A 14,852-nucleotide genomic window follows, 5' to 3' on the forward strand; every position below is an offset into this window, starting at 1 on the left:
TGTCCTAAGAGGACACTCCAAGCGTGCCTCGGGCTCTGGTAGTCAGATCTGTATTCAGCTCATGAACCTTTAATATCTCTTTCCCTATCATAGATAAGCCCCATCAGAAGAGACCAGAAATATCAGCTTCACAGCATAGGAGTCACATAAAAACTTCTTTTTTCCTTGGCATTTTGCCTGTCTGTTAGACTTCCAGTGAAGTAAGACGGGAAATTTGGAAAAGACAGCACGGGAATGACAAACAGCAGCGGTTCAGCTCCGCTTAACCAGGGAGTCTGCAGCCATGGACAATCAACAACAACTGTGGTATTGGCTTCTGAAAGTAACCACTTAAAAATGTCTAGTCTAGTACTTTAGCTGACCTGAATTATAACAAGTAGCAATACTGCTACTACTACTACTACTAATAATAATAATAATAATTATTATTATTATTATTTGATATTTTTGCACTTCACTGAGCATCAACATTTAAATGAAAACTAGACAAAACCTGCTAGCATAACTGAACAACTATGTAAGGTGAAAGTGAAATTTAGCATTTAAAAAAAATTATCTTTATTATTATTATTTTGTCCTGTATTCATGTTCATTCTTCAACAGGTGGGATATTAAAGAGATATCCACATATCAGTGAATCAGTAATTATCCATCCATTCATTTCCTTCATAGTCCTCATCTATATCACACATTGGTTTGGTTTTGGTTTCATGACTATCACCTTCAAGCCTATCTCAGCTGTCAGACTGCGAGAGGCGGGCTACACTCTGGACAGTTAGTCAAGGATAAATAATTATGATCCAATAATAAATACAGTATATAAATGGCACTGTATGGTTACTTTAGCTACTTTAACATAACTTTTAATTTTACTTGAAGCCTGAATACTTGTTTTTTCCACTTGCCACCCAAATAAAATAAATAAATAACAATTAATCTGGATACGCCCCTGTTTATTGTGTTATCCCGTTAGGATGGCTGCCATGAGCGGAACCTTTGCCCTGAGCACCGGTTCTACGGAGCTGTTATGATTGAGCACCGGAAGTATGCAGGGTGACATTTACACAGAAAACTAAGGCGTGTATGAGAGTCCTCAGTGAAGGCTTGTCATCCTTCTGTAGGTTTAATTTTATATGTATAAGTGTGTAGTTTAGAGAGCGCAATGGCCGTGTGGAGCTGCCGGTTTCTTTTTCTTCTGCGGGGTACTCGTGTCATCCCTCCTCGTGCAACAGCAGAACGGTAAGGATGCTAACGGGCTAGCCATGCTAACATAAGCTGCAGTTTGAAGCTTGGACACCACAGGGTGACATTGCTGTTTAATTTTGCAATTTCATAAGCTTTAAGCTTAATATCTCGAGTTTGTCTCTTTAAAATAGTAACGTAATAAACCGCCTCTGTTCCTAGTAGAGGAATGAGATTTATCATCTGTCGTTTCTGAGATTCCCCCGTTTGATCTAACATACTGTTTGACTTTCACTTAATGGTTTATAAAGAAAGTAGTCTTTTCCCATCTTTAATGCTCTACATGACATGCTTGATAATGAGCGGTTGTTATAGAGAGCATAAAATTACTTCACAGTCCCAGCCAGTACAGTAACATATTCATCAACATTGTAAGGCAAGGCAAGTTTATTTGTATAGCACAATTCAGCAACAAGGTGATTCAAAGTGCTTTACAGAGACATTAGAAACAAAAACAAATAAAAAGCATGATTTAAAATTGATTAAAACAAGCAAACAAACAAACTAACTAATTAACAAACAGAACAGTATATAAAATCAAAACAGATAAAATCAGTAGTTAAAATGTTAGTTTTGTAGTTGTAAAAACACTAAATTCACTCTCTGTATGAAGTTAAAGTATTAATATCCTCAGTATTTTACTTTTGTGATGCTCCTGTAGCGCCTTTTTACTCATGTTGAGCACTCAATGCGTTTCATATTACAAATAATATTCACCCAGTCACACAAACATTCAGACAGCGATTTTTTTCTAACACTCACACACACACAACGTAGAATATGTAAGACATCCATACTGAAGGACCTCCTCACCACCTCTGCCACAACTGCCATAACTGCCATCACCTGAAATTAAACCCCAATAAACAGAAACATGTCAATAGAGACACCTGCCTACTTTACAGAGCAGGGAATTTCTAGGCAATACAGCTATTGTACTGTTTGTTTGTTTGTTTTTGTTTTTTTGTGATATCTTGGTATTCGTTCCTCCTTATGTGCCAGAGGAATAAAGTAATCTTATTTATAGATAAATATCAAGAGTCTGGTTATTTAGCAGTGGTTAACAAAGATGTCTGATACCAACCTTTGTTTGAAATATTATATTTAATACAAAAAAGCAAAGTTTAAGGAAATATCAACATTTCCTTTATTCTGTATGATGCTATAAGCCTCTTCATTTTGCTTTTGTCCTTTTTTCCTATGAAAGTGCAGGTTTCAAGAAGACCTTCTGTAAAAATATACCTTTTTTGATTAATAGCTATGTTATGTGATTGCTGAATTTGGGAACAAAAGTCTTTTATGACTGTTAGAGACAGATTTCATCATTACAGTTGCACATTAACCTGTAACACTGCAGATCAGGAATATTGATGTCCCTCTGCAGGCAGGCAAGAATACTTTGAAATAGCAACGAGCCACCAGGCTTCACTCAGTCCCACGTGACACTTAATATTCTCAAACTGTCCATGTAAATGTCCGGACCTGTTTGTTAATGCATCAGCAAGGACACTGCAATGACCCGACTCACTGCAGCAGCAGACTGATGAGTGTTTTTTGTTGTTTTTTTTTTAGCTAAGTAAACTAAAATTGAGGAGTAGTTTGAGATCTGAAGCAGTGAGGCAAATTTCAGTGTAGATTATCCAGTGGTGCTTTAAGGATTTTCAGTGCATTAATGTGGATCTATTGTGGACCTATTTCTATCAGAGAAGCTTTGAATGAATCATTGTTTTGTATGTACTGGGCTTTGGTGCTGTCCCAGTTCATCCATTGTCAGAAGCAAGTCATTTAGTTCTTTTTTCCTTAAACCAGCTTTCTTCTTGTTGGCTGCACCTCACAAACAGAAAGTCTGAGCAGAAGACAGGTGGACATTTTTTTTTTCTGCCACTAAAAGTTTTTTATTTTTTTTAGCATTCATAAGTCAGAGTTTGGGGTTTTCCAAAAATTTCAGCTTATTAATGCAAACCTGAGGAAAAAACTTGAAATCTTGAGTTATCAAGTTGAAATTTTGAGATAGCGATTCAGAAATTAAACTAAAACTTAAAATGATTTTTCAGTGGCATAGGGTGGGACGTTTATGCTCAGAGTTAGTGCTGATTGCCTGAGATGACTTTATTAGGGATATGTGCTATTGCTGAAATCGTACAGGGCCAAGTGTGGAGAAAATTGAGTGTTTAGGGCAATCTGAATCCTGAGGGTCTTTTTTCCTTACAGGGATTACTTGTAGATCTTGTCGCGTCTCATGGTTTGAGACTCATGGATGTTGAGTCTCAAACCATGAGATGCACCTGGCCAATCATGGTTTGAGACTCAATATCAAGAAGACCGAATACATGGAAGCTGGCCCCCAAACTGATGGCACCATTAACATCGACGGGGAAGACCTGAAGAAGGCCGACCGATTCAAGTACTTGGGATCAATGATCAGTGGCGACGGGGATATTCTTCCAGACGTGCAAGCTGGGGTCAATGCCGCATGGATGAAGTGGCGTCAAGTGACGGATGTGCTATGCAACCGTCGAATGCCAGACCATCTCAAGGTGAAGATTTACAAGACTGTAGTCCGCCCAGTTGCCCTGTATGGATGGTGTCAAGGCCTCGCGCGTTGGACCAAGTCATGAATGAAGACGTCAGAAAGCGGCTCGGCATCGCACCAATCACGGAGAAAATGCGCAAGGCACAGCTACGGTGGTACGGACACGTATTACGCTCAGGTGACAGCTCAGTGGCAAAAACGGCAATGAGGCTTGAGCCCGGTGGCCAGCGACCCCGTGGCAGGCCGAAGAAACGGTGGATGGATAGAATAAAGGAAGACGCCCACGGTCGTGCCAAATGGAGACGGATTTGCCGCAAAGCGGACCCTGCCATGCGGGACAAACGCTAGAAGGAAGAGGATTACTTGTAGATCTTGTCATTTAAAGCTTAATACAGTTACTGCTTAATATGAGCATACACCAACATAGCAGTATTAAAATGATTATTTTCTTGCTATTTTAAAATATTTGGCTGTGGTAATGTTGTTTGGAAGCAAGTGTGTCTGACCATTGTTGTTCTAACTGTGGGCGTTACATGGTTTGTTTTCTCTTTCAGTCCTGCCCTGCTGGTTGGTTGTATCAGGACAGTGAAAACCACAACATGGTTTGAGGAAAACCTAACAGAGGACAACCAGGAGTACATGAGAAAGAGCATGGCAGAGGAATACAGACTGCAAACGGCTGAAAAGCTCAACCCACTCAAAGACGAGCCGTGGCCTCGACATGAGTGGACAGAAGGTGGGTGCAACCATTAGTTAGAGCCGTGTCCGTTATGGTTCTCGTTTCCATCCACTTGCAACTTCAGCACGTTTTCCTCTGTTCTCTCACCAGGGAGCCGAAGAGTCGGGTTAGTTGCTGTGAAGTTGGGGATGGTGCCTGTCTGGACGAAAACAGGCGAAAGACATGTAGTCACCATGTTACAGGTATCACACTTCCGCTGTGGCTTAGCTTTGATCCATAATAGCTGCAGATAGTCTTCAGGTGTTCAGGAGTGATAACGGGCATTTATGTTTATTATGTATGTATGAACTTAATAAATTGGATTATTCAATATAGTGGAGAGAAAGAATAGCAAAGTTAGGACACAAAATCTCACCTTCAGACTTTGATGTTACATTTAAAACAAGCTCGTCCTCTTTTACAGCAAGGTGTGAGGAGCAGATACTAGATGTTTGCTTTATTCAGACCACGTTTTATTCCCATCGATTTATCTGTCATTAAAGTAAACTGAAGCGACCACTGGCTGCTTGTGCTCATTTTGCTCTTTATTGATCACGACTTGCATTTTACTTTCAGTGAAATGTCAGTGGTAACAGTTGGACAGATATTTGAATTTTGTCATCGCCTCTCTTTAATATGAGATTCAAGGCAATCAAGAAACTCATATCCCCATCTGCTGACTCACTTCGGTCACAGTTAGTCATTTTCTCTTCAGCTGAAATGTTAATGGTCTACACAAAAAAAGAGAAGATGACAAGTTGAATATTGAAATTACTCCCACCACTTTAGCTTTTGGGTTCATGTTTTTATCTGAACTGAAGCTGAAGGCTCGTCATAACAAATGTAACGAGAGCAGGAGGGCAGGTTAAAATGGTGGGTTTTAAAAGAAGTTATGAAACTTTAACGTGGTGTATGTCCTTCATCAGTTGTGGAGACATCGCACACACTGTACAATGTGTGTAATGATGCAAAGTTGTTGTTACAGTAATGTATCTTGATGAATTTATCTCTTTGCTGATTGTTATTATTATATTGCACCAGACTCTTCCACCATCTATTTCTATCATCGTTCATCACGACTGTGGCCCTGGCTCTTATTAGATTAAGTACAGCGGCAGCGCTGTCTACCTGATTGATAATGCAGCATCTGTTTTCTCCAGGTGCAGGATTGTCACATAATAAAGTACCTGTCCAAAGAAGAATACGATGGACACTCTGCTGCTCTCATTGTAGGAGGAAAAAATGTGTCCCCATTCCACGTAAGTAGAAGAAGTGTGGTTGAATTTGTGCATTTGACAGCGCTTCACGCTGGTTGTGCTTTCGAAGAACAATCCTGCAAAGATGGCCACTGGCCTTTAAAAACGGCAATTCATGTTAAGTGTTTCGTACTTTTCACAAAGCATATTTTTTTCATTCTGTCAAGCTGTGGTGAGTGTTCACACGAGGCCTGAGCTGGTGATAAAGTGTTGAGTTTGTACTGAATTGCAACACCAGCCTCTGCTGCCAAACACTTTATCCTGTCAAAGTGTTGAGTGTCCACGACTGAACGATGTGTGCCACATGCAGCTGACTCACGAGTCAAAAACATCGCTCAGCCATACTGTACAGACCTAACGCATATTTGTTCTCGCTATATTTCATCAGTGCGACAGCTTTATGGATGCATAACTTTGTCCTCCCCTTCCCCCCCCAAATGGAAATGAATTGGTAATTTCATATGGAAATTCCAGTTAACAATCAATGATTGTATTTTGCACCCATCAAACACATTATTAATAAACAAGATGGGTGTAAATGAGTGACATCACTCACCTCATTACTATGCAGTGTTCTGCTGGCGAGAGAACGCTAAACTTTGCTTTAGACTGTGTGTTGACACTTCCGGATGTGTTGCCATCATGGCGTAAAGAGGACACACAGCAGGGATTTTCATGGTGATTCATTTCTTAGTCGACTAAACAAGGAAACATTTAGACTAACAGACTAGTTTAAAGGTAAGAAACGCTGAAAAGTATGACGCATTACAAATGACGCATTGTTTTACGATTCATGACAGCCATCTCAGTCAAAGTTAAAATCTTCTATCCATAATTTCTTCCGCTTATCCCGTGGCAGCAACCTAAACAGAGAGCCCAGACCTCCATCTCCCCAGCCACATCTTCCAGCTTATCCGGGGTAACACCAATGCCCCCTAGTTACTCCAGTGTGTCCTGGGTCTACCGTGTGGCCTTCTCCCCATAGGACCTGCCTCCTTTCGATGTGGAGGAGCAGCTATACTTGAGTTCCTCCTAAATAACTGCACTCTTCACTCTATATCAGACAGAGTTTTCAACAATGATGTCGGGGCTGCAGCTACATGTGGTTGAAGATGGCTGCATAACATCAATTAAACTGTTAACAATTAAATTAAATGACAATTATCGCTGGTAACAACTAGTGTAATAAACTTTAAGGCCCCATGACTGTTCTCAGAAGTCAATAATACGATTAATTGAAAAGCAAGACAGCATAACTGGCTGATAAACATATACTGCAATCTAACCTGCCTCCTACAAAACAGGTTTAAAAAGAATCTCCTCTTAAGGAGGATTTTGGCTTTAAAATGCTCGAAATGTTCCTTCTTTTAAATGAAAAACAAAGGAACAAGTGTGGATACATTAGGGTGTCATTTATTTTTCTGGGCCTCAGTACATGCTCAATGGGCCGGTGTCAGGATTTCACTTGTCCAACGTGAAGTTGTTTTTGAATCCTTTTCACACAGCCACATCACTCTTTATTCAGAAGCAGAGTTTGTTGGAGTGAGAGGCTTTGGCAGACGGATTTTCAGTCAACAGAAGGGGGGGAGAGAGAGAGAGTTTAGAGTGACTGGAGGCGCTAAGATGAGAGCGAGCCGAGTGAAAGCAAATGTCAAAGACTCTCAGTGCCAAGTGTGTGCGCGTACGCTTGTTAGAGTGCGTTTTGTGTGCGAGTGTGTTTGGCTCCCATACAGTCATAACAGGCCCGTGATTAATTTGAAAACGCTAAAGTCCAGCTGCTTCTTACTGCATTTACTTCTTTTAACACCTTATTTTCTTGCTTCTTATTTTTCTCTTGCACTCCGTCACTATGCCTGACAGAGGTCTGAAAAACAAATGGAGGCATTCAGGAACGCAGGAGTGCCTCCAAAGCAGAAAGTCACTGCCTTTAAAGTCTCCGACAGTGCCATCATCAAGCCAGGTATGAAATGACATTGAATTTTGCAAAGAAAGATCACTTATTAGGTTTTTGTGCATGATTGGTAATGCAGGCTTGTTTGTTGCGTGTTCAGGCACTCCTCTGTATGCAGCACATTTCCGTCCTGGCCAGTATGTGGACGTCACGGGCAAATCGTAAGTTATGTTCTGCCAGCTCCTCATTGGCGCTCCTCTGCTTGGCTCCTGTTCCTGCTTCTTACCCTTTCCCAGCGTCACGTTTTGAAGAGAGTTCAGTTTTTGACTTTACAAGAAATTCCACGTCTGTCCTTTTTTCTTTCCTTTTTTAAATATTGTTACCTTCTGGAGAAACATGTCAACATAGAAGTAATCTGGAAATCTGAGCGTGTGTAAATAAACTTTGTGGTGCATGTTTGTTTGTAGAATCGGTAAGGGTTTTCAAGGTGTAATGAAGAGATGGGGATTTAAAGGTCAACCAGCCACCCACGGCCAAACCAAAACTCATCGCAGACCGGGAGCTTCTGGACCAGGAGGGGTTAGACAAACACACACACGCTTGTTAAGATGTTCATCCATGCCAAACGTGAACATTTGGTTCCCCAAAATCCATTAATATGAACATGTGTGATATTCATCGTCTGCTTCCAGGATCCAGCTAAAGTTTTCAAAGGGAAGAAGATGCCCGGCCAAATGGGCAACAGCTACATCACTGCTTATGGACTGAAGGTACGTGCGCACACACACACACACACACACACACACACACACACACACACACACACACACACACACACACACACACACACACACACACACACACACACAAACTTAAAGAGCCTTAGTTTTAAACTTGGTTGTCCTTGCCTGCAATTTCAGCTCAATATTCTTTCATCTGCCTCTTCTCTATCCCGCTTCCAGATATGGAGGGTCAATACCAAGTACAATGTGCTGTACGTTAACGGCTCTGTCCCCGGGCACAAGAACTGCTTACTGAAGGTAAATATAATCATACACAGTCAAAGTGGAGTGTGAAGTCGAAGGTCAACCCCAGCATGCTTAGTGTTCATACAGAGACAAGTGACCTTGCACCTGTAAAACACCGTCACACCTGCAAGACGGTGTGATCAGTCTTCATCGACGCAGTGCTGGATCAGCAGTGTGTGTGTTGTGTGTGTGTGTGTGTGTGTGTGTGTGTGTGTGTTTTGTGGGGGAATGGGAGCATGCTCCTTAACGATGTTAGGATTACCCAAAGCATCCATCTCCATACTCAGCATGTTGTGCTTTCTGTGTGTGTGTGTGTGTGTGTGTGTGTGTGTGTGTGTGTGTGTGTGTGTGTGTGTGTGTGTGTGTGTGTGTGTGTGTGTGTGTATTGCTGAAACATAGATGCAGGCTATTATTTGTTTTGCAGACAAGCGATAATGAATACAAATGCGTGTTGCATTTCACCCAGCTCAGCTGTGTGCAACACAAACACACGCCTGGATTCATTATAGATTATAGAGCCCCAAAGGACACACATGCAGGTTATTAATGCTTGTTCATTGTTTTTTTTAATCATTCAGAGGGGCCCTAATGTCCCTTTGTACATGAGGACCAGTCATTGTTTATTAATTTAAATTAAATCTATGTCTGCAATTAGTGATAATTTTTATTATTGGTTTCAGTGCTGACTGTTTGATTAATCACTTAGGACACTGGTTTCTATGTTGGGGTCAGGAGAGTAGGGGGTGGAGGGATGGAAAGGTGCTGTCAAAAAGTTTTGTGGCTGCAGGAAATTTTAAATTTTGGCAACTGCAAAGTGCTGTGAGCATTTCAGCATTCCTGTTCACTCCGAGGAAATCCCGTTCTGACCACCTGCATGAGTTCATCTGCGGCGTGACTATCAATGCAGACTTCCAAGCTGGGGTGTGTGAGGACAACATCTGCCCATTCACATTGCATTGAAAAGTTTTTGTCCACATCTGCACAATCAGTGCTCACCACCTACTGTACTTTGTAGATCTGGATCCCCATGATTGTCCTTTTTACCTAAATAGTTTTAAAGTGAAACTTTTATGTAACACACTTAAGGGAGATCCAGTGTGTAAAAACCATGCACAGGTGAATGTGGAGTAGGAGACTGACAGATGTTTTGGTGCATCACCAGCTGTGATGCAAATGTCTGCTGGTCTGTGGTGGTGAAGACAGCTGAGCTTAAAAGTGAAGCTGTGATTTACCGGTCAGTCTGTGTTTCCACTCTCACCAAAGGCCGTGACCTCTAGTTAGTGACAGGAAAGTATGAGATCACGAATACAAGCGATAAAAACAAGTTTCCTTCAAAGGGTTGCTTTGAAGAGCCGATATTGAGCCAGTGGAGGTGATTCAGGGATCTTACTAGAATACTTCCTGAATGCCTCCTAAACGAGGTATTTCAGGCTTGTACTACAGGGAGGGAGTTTTGTGGCAAACGCAGGACACACTGGAGAGATTTTATTTCTCAGCTGGCTTGGAAATCACTCACTGTACCACCAGATGAGATGGAAGAGGTGACGGAGGAAGAGTGGGTTTCTTGATGGATGAATGCGGTTGGAACGCGACTAGAAGTGATGTGAAGGTGCACAATGACGTGATCTTAAAGGGGAGATCAAGGCATAGTTTTTGATTTTTATGGGCACAGGTGCCGAAGTCTTTGATTGCAATTCGTACATCTGTATACACACTGTGTTTCAGGGTTCAGTGAGACTGATGGTAAACACTAAATAGAACAACTAGTCAGTCAGAAATAATTCCAAGCGTGATTTATTTAATGCTCCTCGTGGAGCAAATTGTTTTCAAGCAGAGTACATGACCGACCGCCAATTATAAATGACTAAAGGAGGTAATTTGTACAGCGGTGTATTAGCTCCAGTCTAGGTGAAATTAAAAAAAAAAAAAAGGTTGAAGAGCCAGGGGAGAAAAGTTATGTTCTGAGGAACAACAATGAATTTAAAACTAGTAATACATTCGCCCCGATATTTTCAGAGTAAAAAAGCATGGAAGGACACTGCCATGAGCTGAGATGATGGCGTTTGTGTATGAGTTACTGATGCACTTCCTCTTGCACGTGTGCTGTTTCATGTTTTAACCTCACATCTCTCCCTAGCTCAGTTTCGACGATCATCTGTGAAAGCTCGTGCATTCTGGTAGCGTGGTGTTTACTTGCATAAAGTAAAAAAAACAGGAGGATACAAAATAACTGGCCATCTTTAAAAACGAGGAAGAGACTTTGAAACTAGCGATTATTGATCTAGAATGGAGACCCATTCGATAACTACATGGCTTATTACTCTCCTCAAATGCTTTCATTTTACGGGACTAGTTTTGAAAGTTTCAGGAGAAGCTGCCATGTTGGTTTCAGTTAAAGATCAAGGAGCAGACAGCCCACGCGAGGCATTTGTCCAGTCTGTCTTTGCACAGTTTCAGGAGGCTGGAGGAGAAGATAAGAGACTCTAAATCACGTATCGGATACCGTCGTGCAGCTCGTCCATCACACTAAGAAGCTGCTCGATCGCTCACAAAACAAAACACCTCACTGCACGTGTAACGTTATCTTCAGTAGCCTGACTTTTGCTTTTTTATATATATTTATATTTTTGCTTCATAAATAAGTTTTTAGTCACTAAGAAAATTAAGTAGCGGTGTTTCTATGTGTTCCAGGTAAGAGACACTGTGCTACCGAGCAGAAGGTCCACCCTGCTCAACCCTCCTTTTCCGACCTACTTCACAGAAGAGGACGGTGACCTGGACGAAGACCTGTACGACGAAGACTTGTTCGTTCACACAGAGCCATCGTTAACACTGACCTGACCTCTCACACACACAACTGTTTCACACAAACCTGCTAACTGTACCTTGATCCTGTAATAAAAGAGTATTTCCTTGTATTCTCTCCAGCCTTGTCTTTGTGTGTGAGTGTGTGTGAGAGAGAGAGATGCGCTGGCACAAAGAATGTCTGTCTGATCCAAACAGTTATTACATCTCTCTTGGTTTTTTTTTTTTCTCCTCTCAGAAACCATGGTAACTGTAGGAGTGATGATGTCACTAGAGGATCCCCAAGTAGAGAGAGGGAGAGAAATGGGGAGGGAAAAAAGACAATGAAACAAAAACAAGGGAGAAGTGAGGCAGGCCTGCTGGAGAACTGTGCAATATCTATGCAGAGGAGGAGGAGGAGGGAGGGATGGAAATGAGTGTGTGAAACAGTGAGGGGAATACAGACGTGAGGCAAGGAATAGGCTGGTATGGGAGAAGTAATGAATTGGGTATAAAGCAGGGAAGCAAATACAAAGGAGTTTTATTTTTGTTTTGTTTTTTTTTTAGGTGGGGATGAGCCAGTGAAGGAGTGGAGGGCAGCTAAAGGTGGCAGAGAGGGAGAGGCAGGGATGAAGGCTAACAAAGGTTGACATTTGTGCATAAGAGGATAAATGAGGACATTAATGTTGCAGGAGGAACTGCTGGGTGCTTAAGCCTGTGCTTGTGTGTTTGTGTTCAGCAGTATTTAAATGAGGCAGACTGTTTGTGGGTTAACGGAGCTCCTTAGGCACAGTGTGGACGCCTCTTTTTGTGGGTAGCAAGTTATCAGATGAAAATCATGTCCTCCTAACTGTTTGACTGTTGTTTAGTGTGTATCTTCAGAGGCCTGTAGTCCTTCTCTGCTCCATATCTGCCATGTAATTGACAACAGCAGAAAAAAAACAAAACAGGGTTTTGTTTGAAACACTGACAAGAAGCAGCGATGCTTCACAGGATCCGCTGCAACAATTGCGGATGCACACAGCATCGATTTCTTTTCCCTAATTGCAACACTGCACTGCCCTCCCACTGTCTGACATGTGTAACATGCAGGCGCTGGCCATCATTTAGCTATAAAATAGTACAAAGTGATGACGCAGTTTGTGGCAATAGCTATAGCATACCACGGCTTGTAGGTCTGTAAGACAGCGGCAGGTTCTTTGAAATGGTAATGATATCGTTTGAAAGTCCTGCTCTGTGGAGCCTGCACATCATCTGGCTTTTGTGGGGGTGGACGAGAGGAGAGCAGAGCGGGGAGGGAAAGAAAAAGGGTGGGGTGGTCTTTGCCTGTCAAAGCAGCAGAGCAGAAAGAGAAGACGATGAAGTCCGGCCAGGATTGGGAAGCCGCAGCCTCCCCTGACTTTCACAAGACTCTTCCTTCACCTGAGGAGGTGTGCTGGACTGTAAACTGCTTGTTTATGCAGAGCTTTGCCTGTGAAACAAGACCAGGCTGTTTTTCACATGGTAAGCAGTCCAATAAGTCAGCAACCCTATTAAAACTATATTAGAATTTATGTATTAAAAAAGACCTCCAGTATATGATTATGTATTTTGAATAGTCAATAAATATGCCCGGACTGTGTTGCAAAAAAAATAACATCCACACTATTACACCAACTCCAGCCTGAACCAGTCGTACGAGGCGGGATGGATCCATGCTTTCACGTTATTTATTCCAAATTCTGACCCTAACATCTGAACATTTCAGCAGAAATCAAGACTCATCAGACCAAACAATGTTTTTCCAGTCTCCTGTTAAGTTCTGGTGAGCCCGTGTGTATTGTAGGTTCAGTTTCTTGTTCTAAGGTGACAGGAGTGACACCCAGTGTGATCTTCTGCTGCCGTAACCTGTCATCTTCAAGTCGATGTGTTGTGCATCCAGAGACGTACTTTGGCTGTAACAAGTGGTTATTTTAGTTCCAATCTGCTTGAGGTAATCTGGCCATTCTCCTCTGACTCCTGATATTAAGAGGGCATAGAACTGCCACTCGCTGGGTATTTTCTCTTTCATAGATCATTCTCTGTAAACCTTAGAGATGGATGTATGAGAAGATCCCAGGAGATCAACATTTTATGAATAGATCAGCTGACCAGGCACTAACAACCATGCCACACAAGTTTGAACTTCCAGAGATTGTCTTGTCTACATGCCTAAATGCATTGAGCTGCTGCCGTGTGATTGGCTGATTACATATTTGCCTTAATAAAGGGGTGGATAAATGCACATATTGCACTGTGCTGTCTTAGACTGATCTTTCAATAAGCCTTCCAAGCTCCAAGCTTTAACTATTTTTTGCTATTTCTGAGCATCTTTTTCTTTTACAACACAAAAACCTTGAAACTTGAAATCTGTCATCTATGCAGGAAAAACGTGAGATGGGTTATTCACCGAAAACCAATATTTCCAAGTTGTTTTCGATCATAACTGATGGAGTCACTCCACGAATACAGAATAATCTGCTCAGCACTTTTTGTTATTTCACAAATCCCTAATTTATATGAACACATTTGTTGTATTATTAGTACTAAATATTTACTAGAGCAATAATGAAAAATGTAGAAGACTTCTAGAGGCTTTCAGTCACAAGAAAGCACTTTAAAAATGACTTGGACCTGAATTTATTGAGATTTACTGCTAAACTACGACTTAGCTTATGAGTAGAAAATGTGACCTTAAAAAAAGACAGAGAAAAAAAGACAGCCAAGCCCTGAAAACTTGTCAGTAAATAATGCAATTGGCCTCGGGCTGCAGCGAAATAATTTCACGAGTGATATTTCTACAAGTTTGTTTGATTCATCCCAGAAAACTGTGGGAAAGTTGCACTGTTAGATTTTGAGAGGGCATGCATAACCAAAAATCACTTGGGACCAAAAATAGTATTCATTCAAATCAGAATAGTTTCTATAATTGATTAGCGCTGAAAGAGTCGTTGACCGTGCATGTAACTTTGACTGATGAAGAAATAGTGCTCAATTCCACTTTGCTAATCAGGACTTTTGTCTTTATTTGGACTCGATTCAAGACTTATTATTCAACGACTCTCTTAAAACAGCGTACAGGACTGTAGCTATCGCTGGGGAGAAAAGCACAAGTTTGCAAATGTAGATATTTAAGTGCTCTGACCAGCCACGCTCACCAGTTTTCTTGCCTGTGTAACAATCTTGAATCTGATCTCAAAATGCACTTCTATTAGTTAATTAAAGAGCTGAGTTTTGGCTGAATCTAAACATTTCGGGGAAATTACTTGGAGAGTGTGTGAGAGGTTTGGCCTGCTACTTTGACCCGGGTCTGACATGATGGATCTCCTGCTCTACTTCTGCTGGCTCAACACATGAGAGATCTGATTTCCATTAGTAAAGA

At 41.5% G+C, this 14,852-nt stretch overlaps 1 protein-coding gene across 1 annotated transcript; it reads left to right on the forward strand.

Annotated features, from left to right (window-relative positions):
• Nucleotides 1-1,009: 1,009 nt before the first annotated feature.
• Nucleotides 1,010-11,586, forward strand: mrpl3 (mitochondrial ribosomal protein L3). The gene is made up of 10 exons (XM_040021197.1): nt 1,010-1,239; nt 4,330-4,511; nt 4,605-4,696; nt 5,654-5,752; nt 7,610-7,709; nt 7,801-7,861; nt 8,108-8,219; nt 8,333-8,410; nt 8,603-8,680; nt 11,360-11,586. Exons 1-10 carry the CDS (start codon nt 1,163-1,165, stop codon nt 11,507-11,509), a joined length of 1,029 nt encoding a protein of 342 aa, XP_039877131.1. The 5' UTR covers nt 1,010-1,162; the 3' UTR covers nt 11,510-11,586.
• Nucleotides 11,587-14,852: the final 3,266 nt, after the last annotated feature.

This window comes from Simochromis diagramma, unplaced genomic scaffold (genome assembly GCF_900408965.1).
Source record: "Simochromis diagramma unplaced genomic scaffold, fSimDia1.1 OVJJ01000753.1, whole genome shotgun sequence".
In the NCBI taxonomy this organism is placed as follows: domain Eukaryota; kingdom Metazoa; phylum Chordata; class Actinopteri; order Cichliformes; family Cichlidae; genus Simochromis; species Simochromis diagramma.

Bases quoted from the DNA above. Each gene is read 5' to 3' on its own strand.
- mrpl3 (XM_040021197.1), top strand. From the start codon at position 1,163: ATGGCCGTGTGGAGCTGCCGGTTTCTTTTTCTTCTGCGGGGTACTCGT. The intron at 7,862-8,107 runs GTAAGTTATGTT...GTTTGTTTGTAG, and splicing joins GTGGACGTCACGGGCAAATC to AATCGGTAAGGGTTTTCAAG. The intron at 8,411-8,602 runs GTACGTGCGCAC...TCCCGCTTCCAG, and splicing joins TCACTGCTTATGGACTGAAG to ATATGGAGGGTCAATACCAA.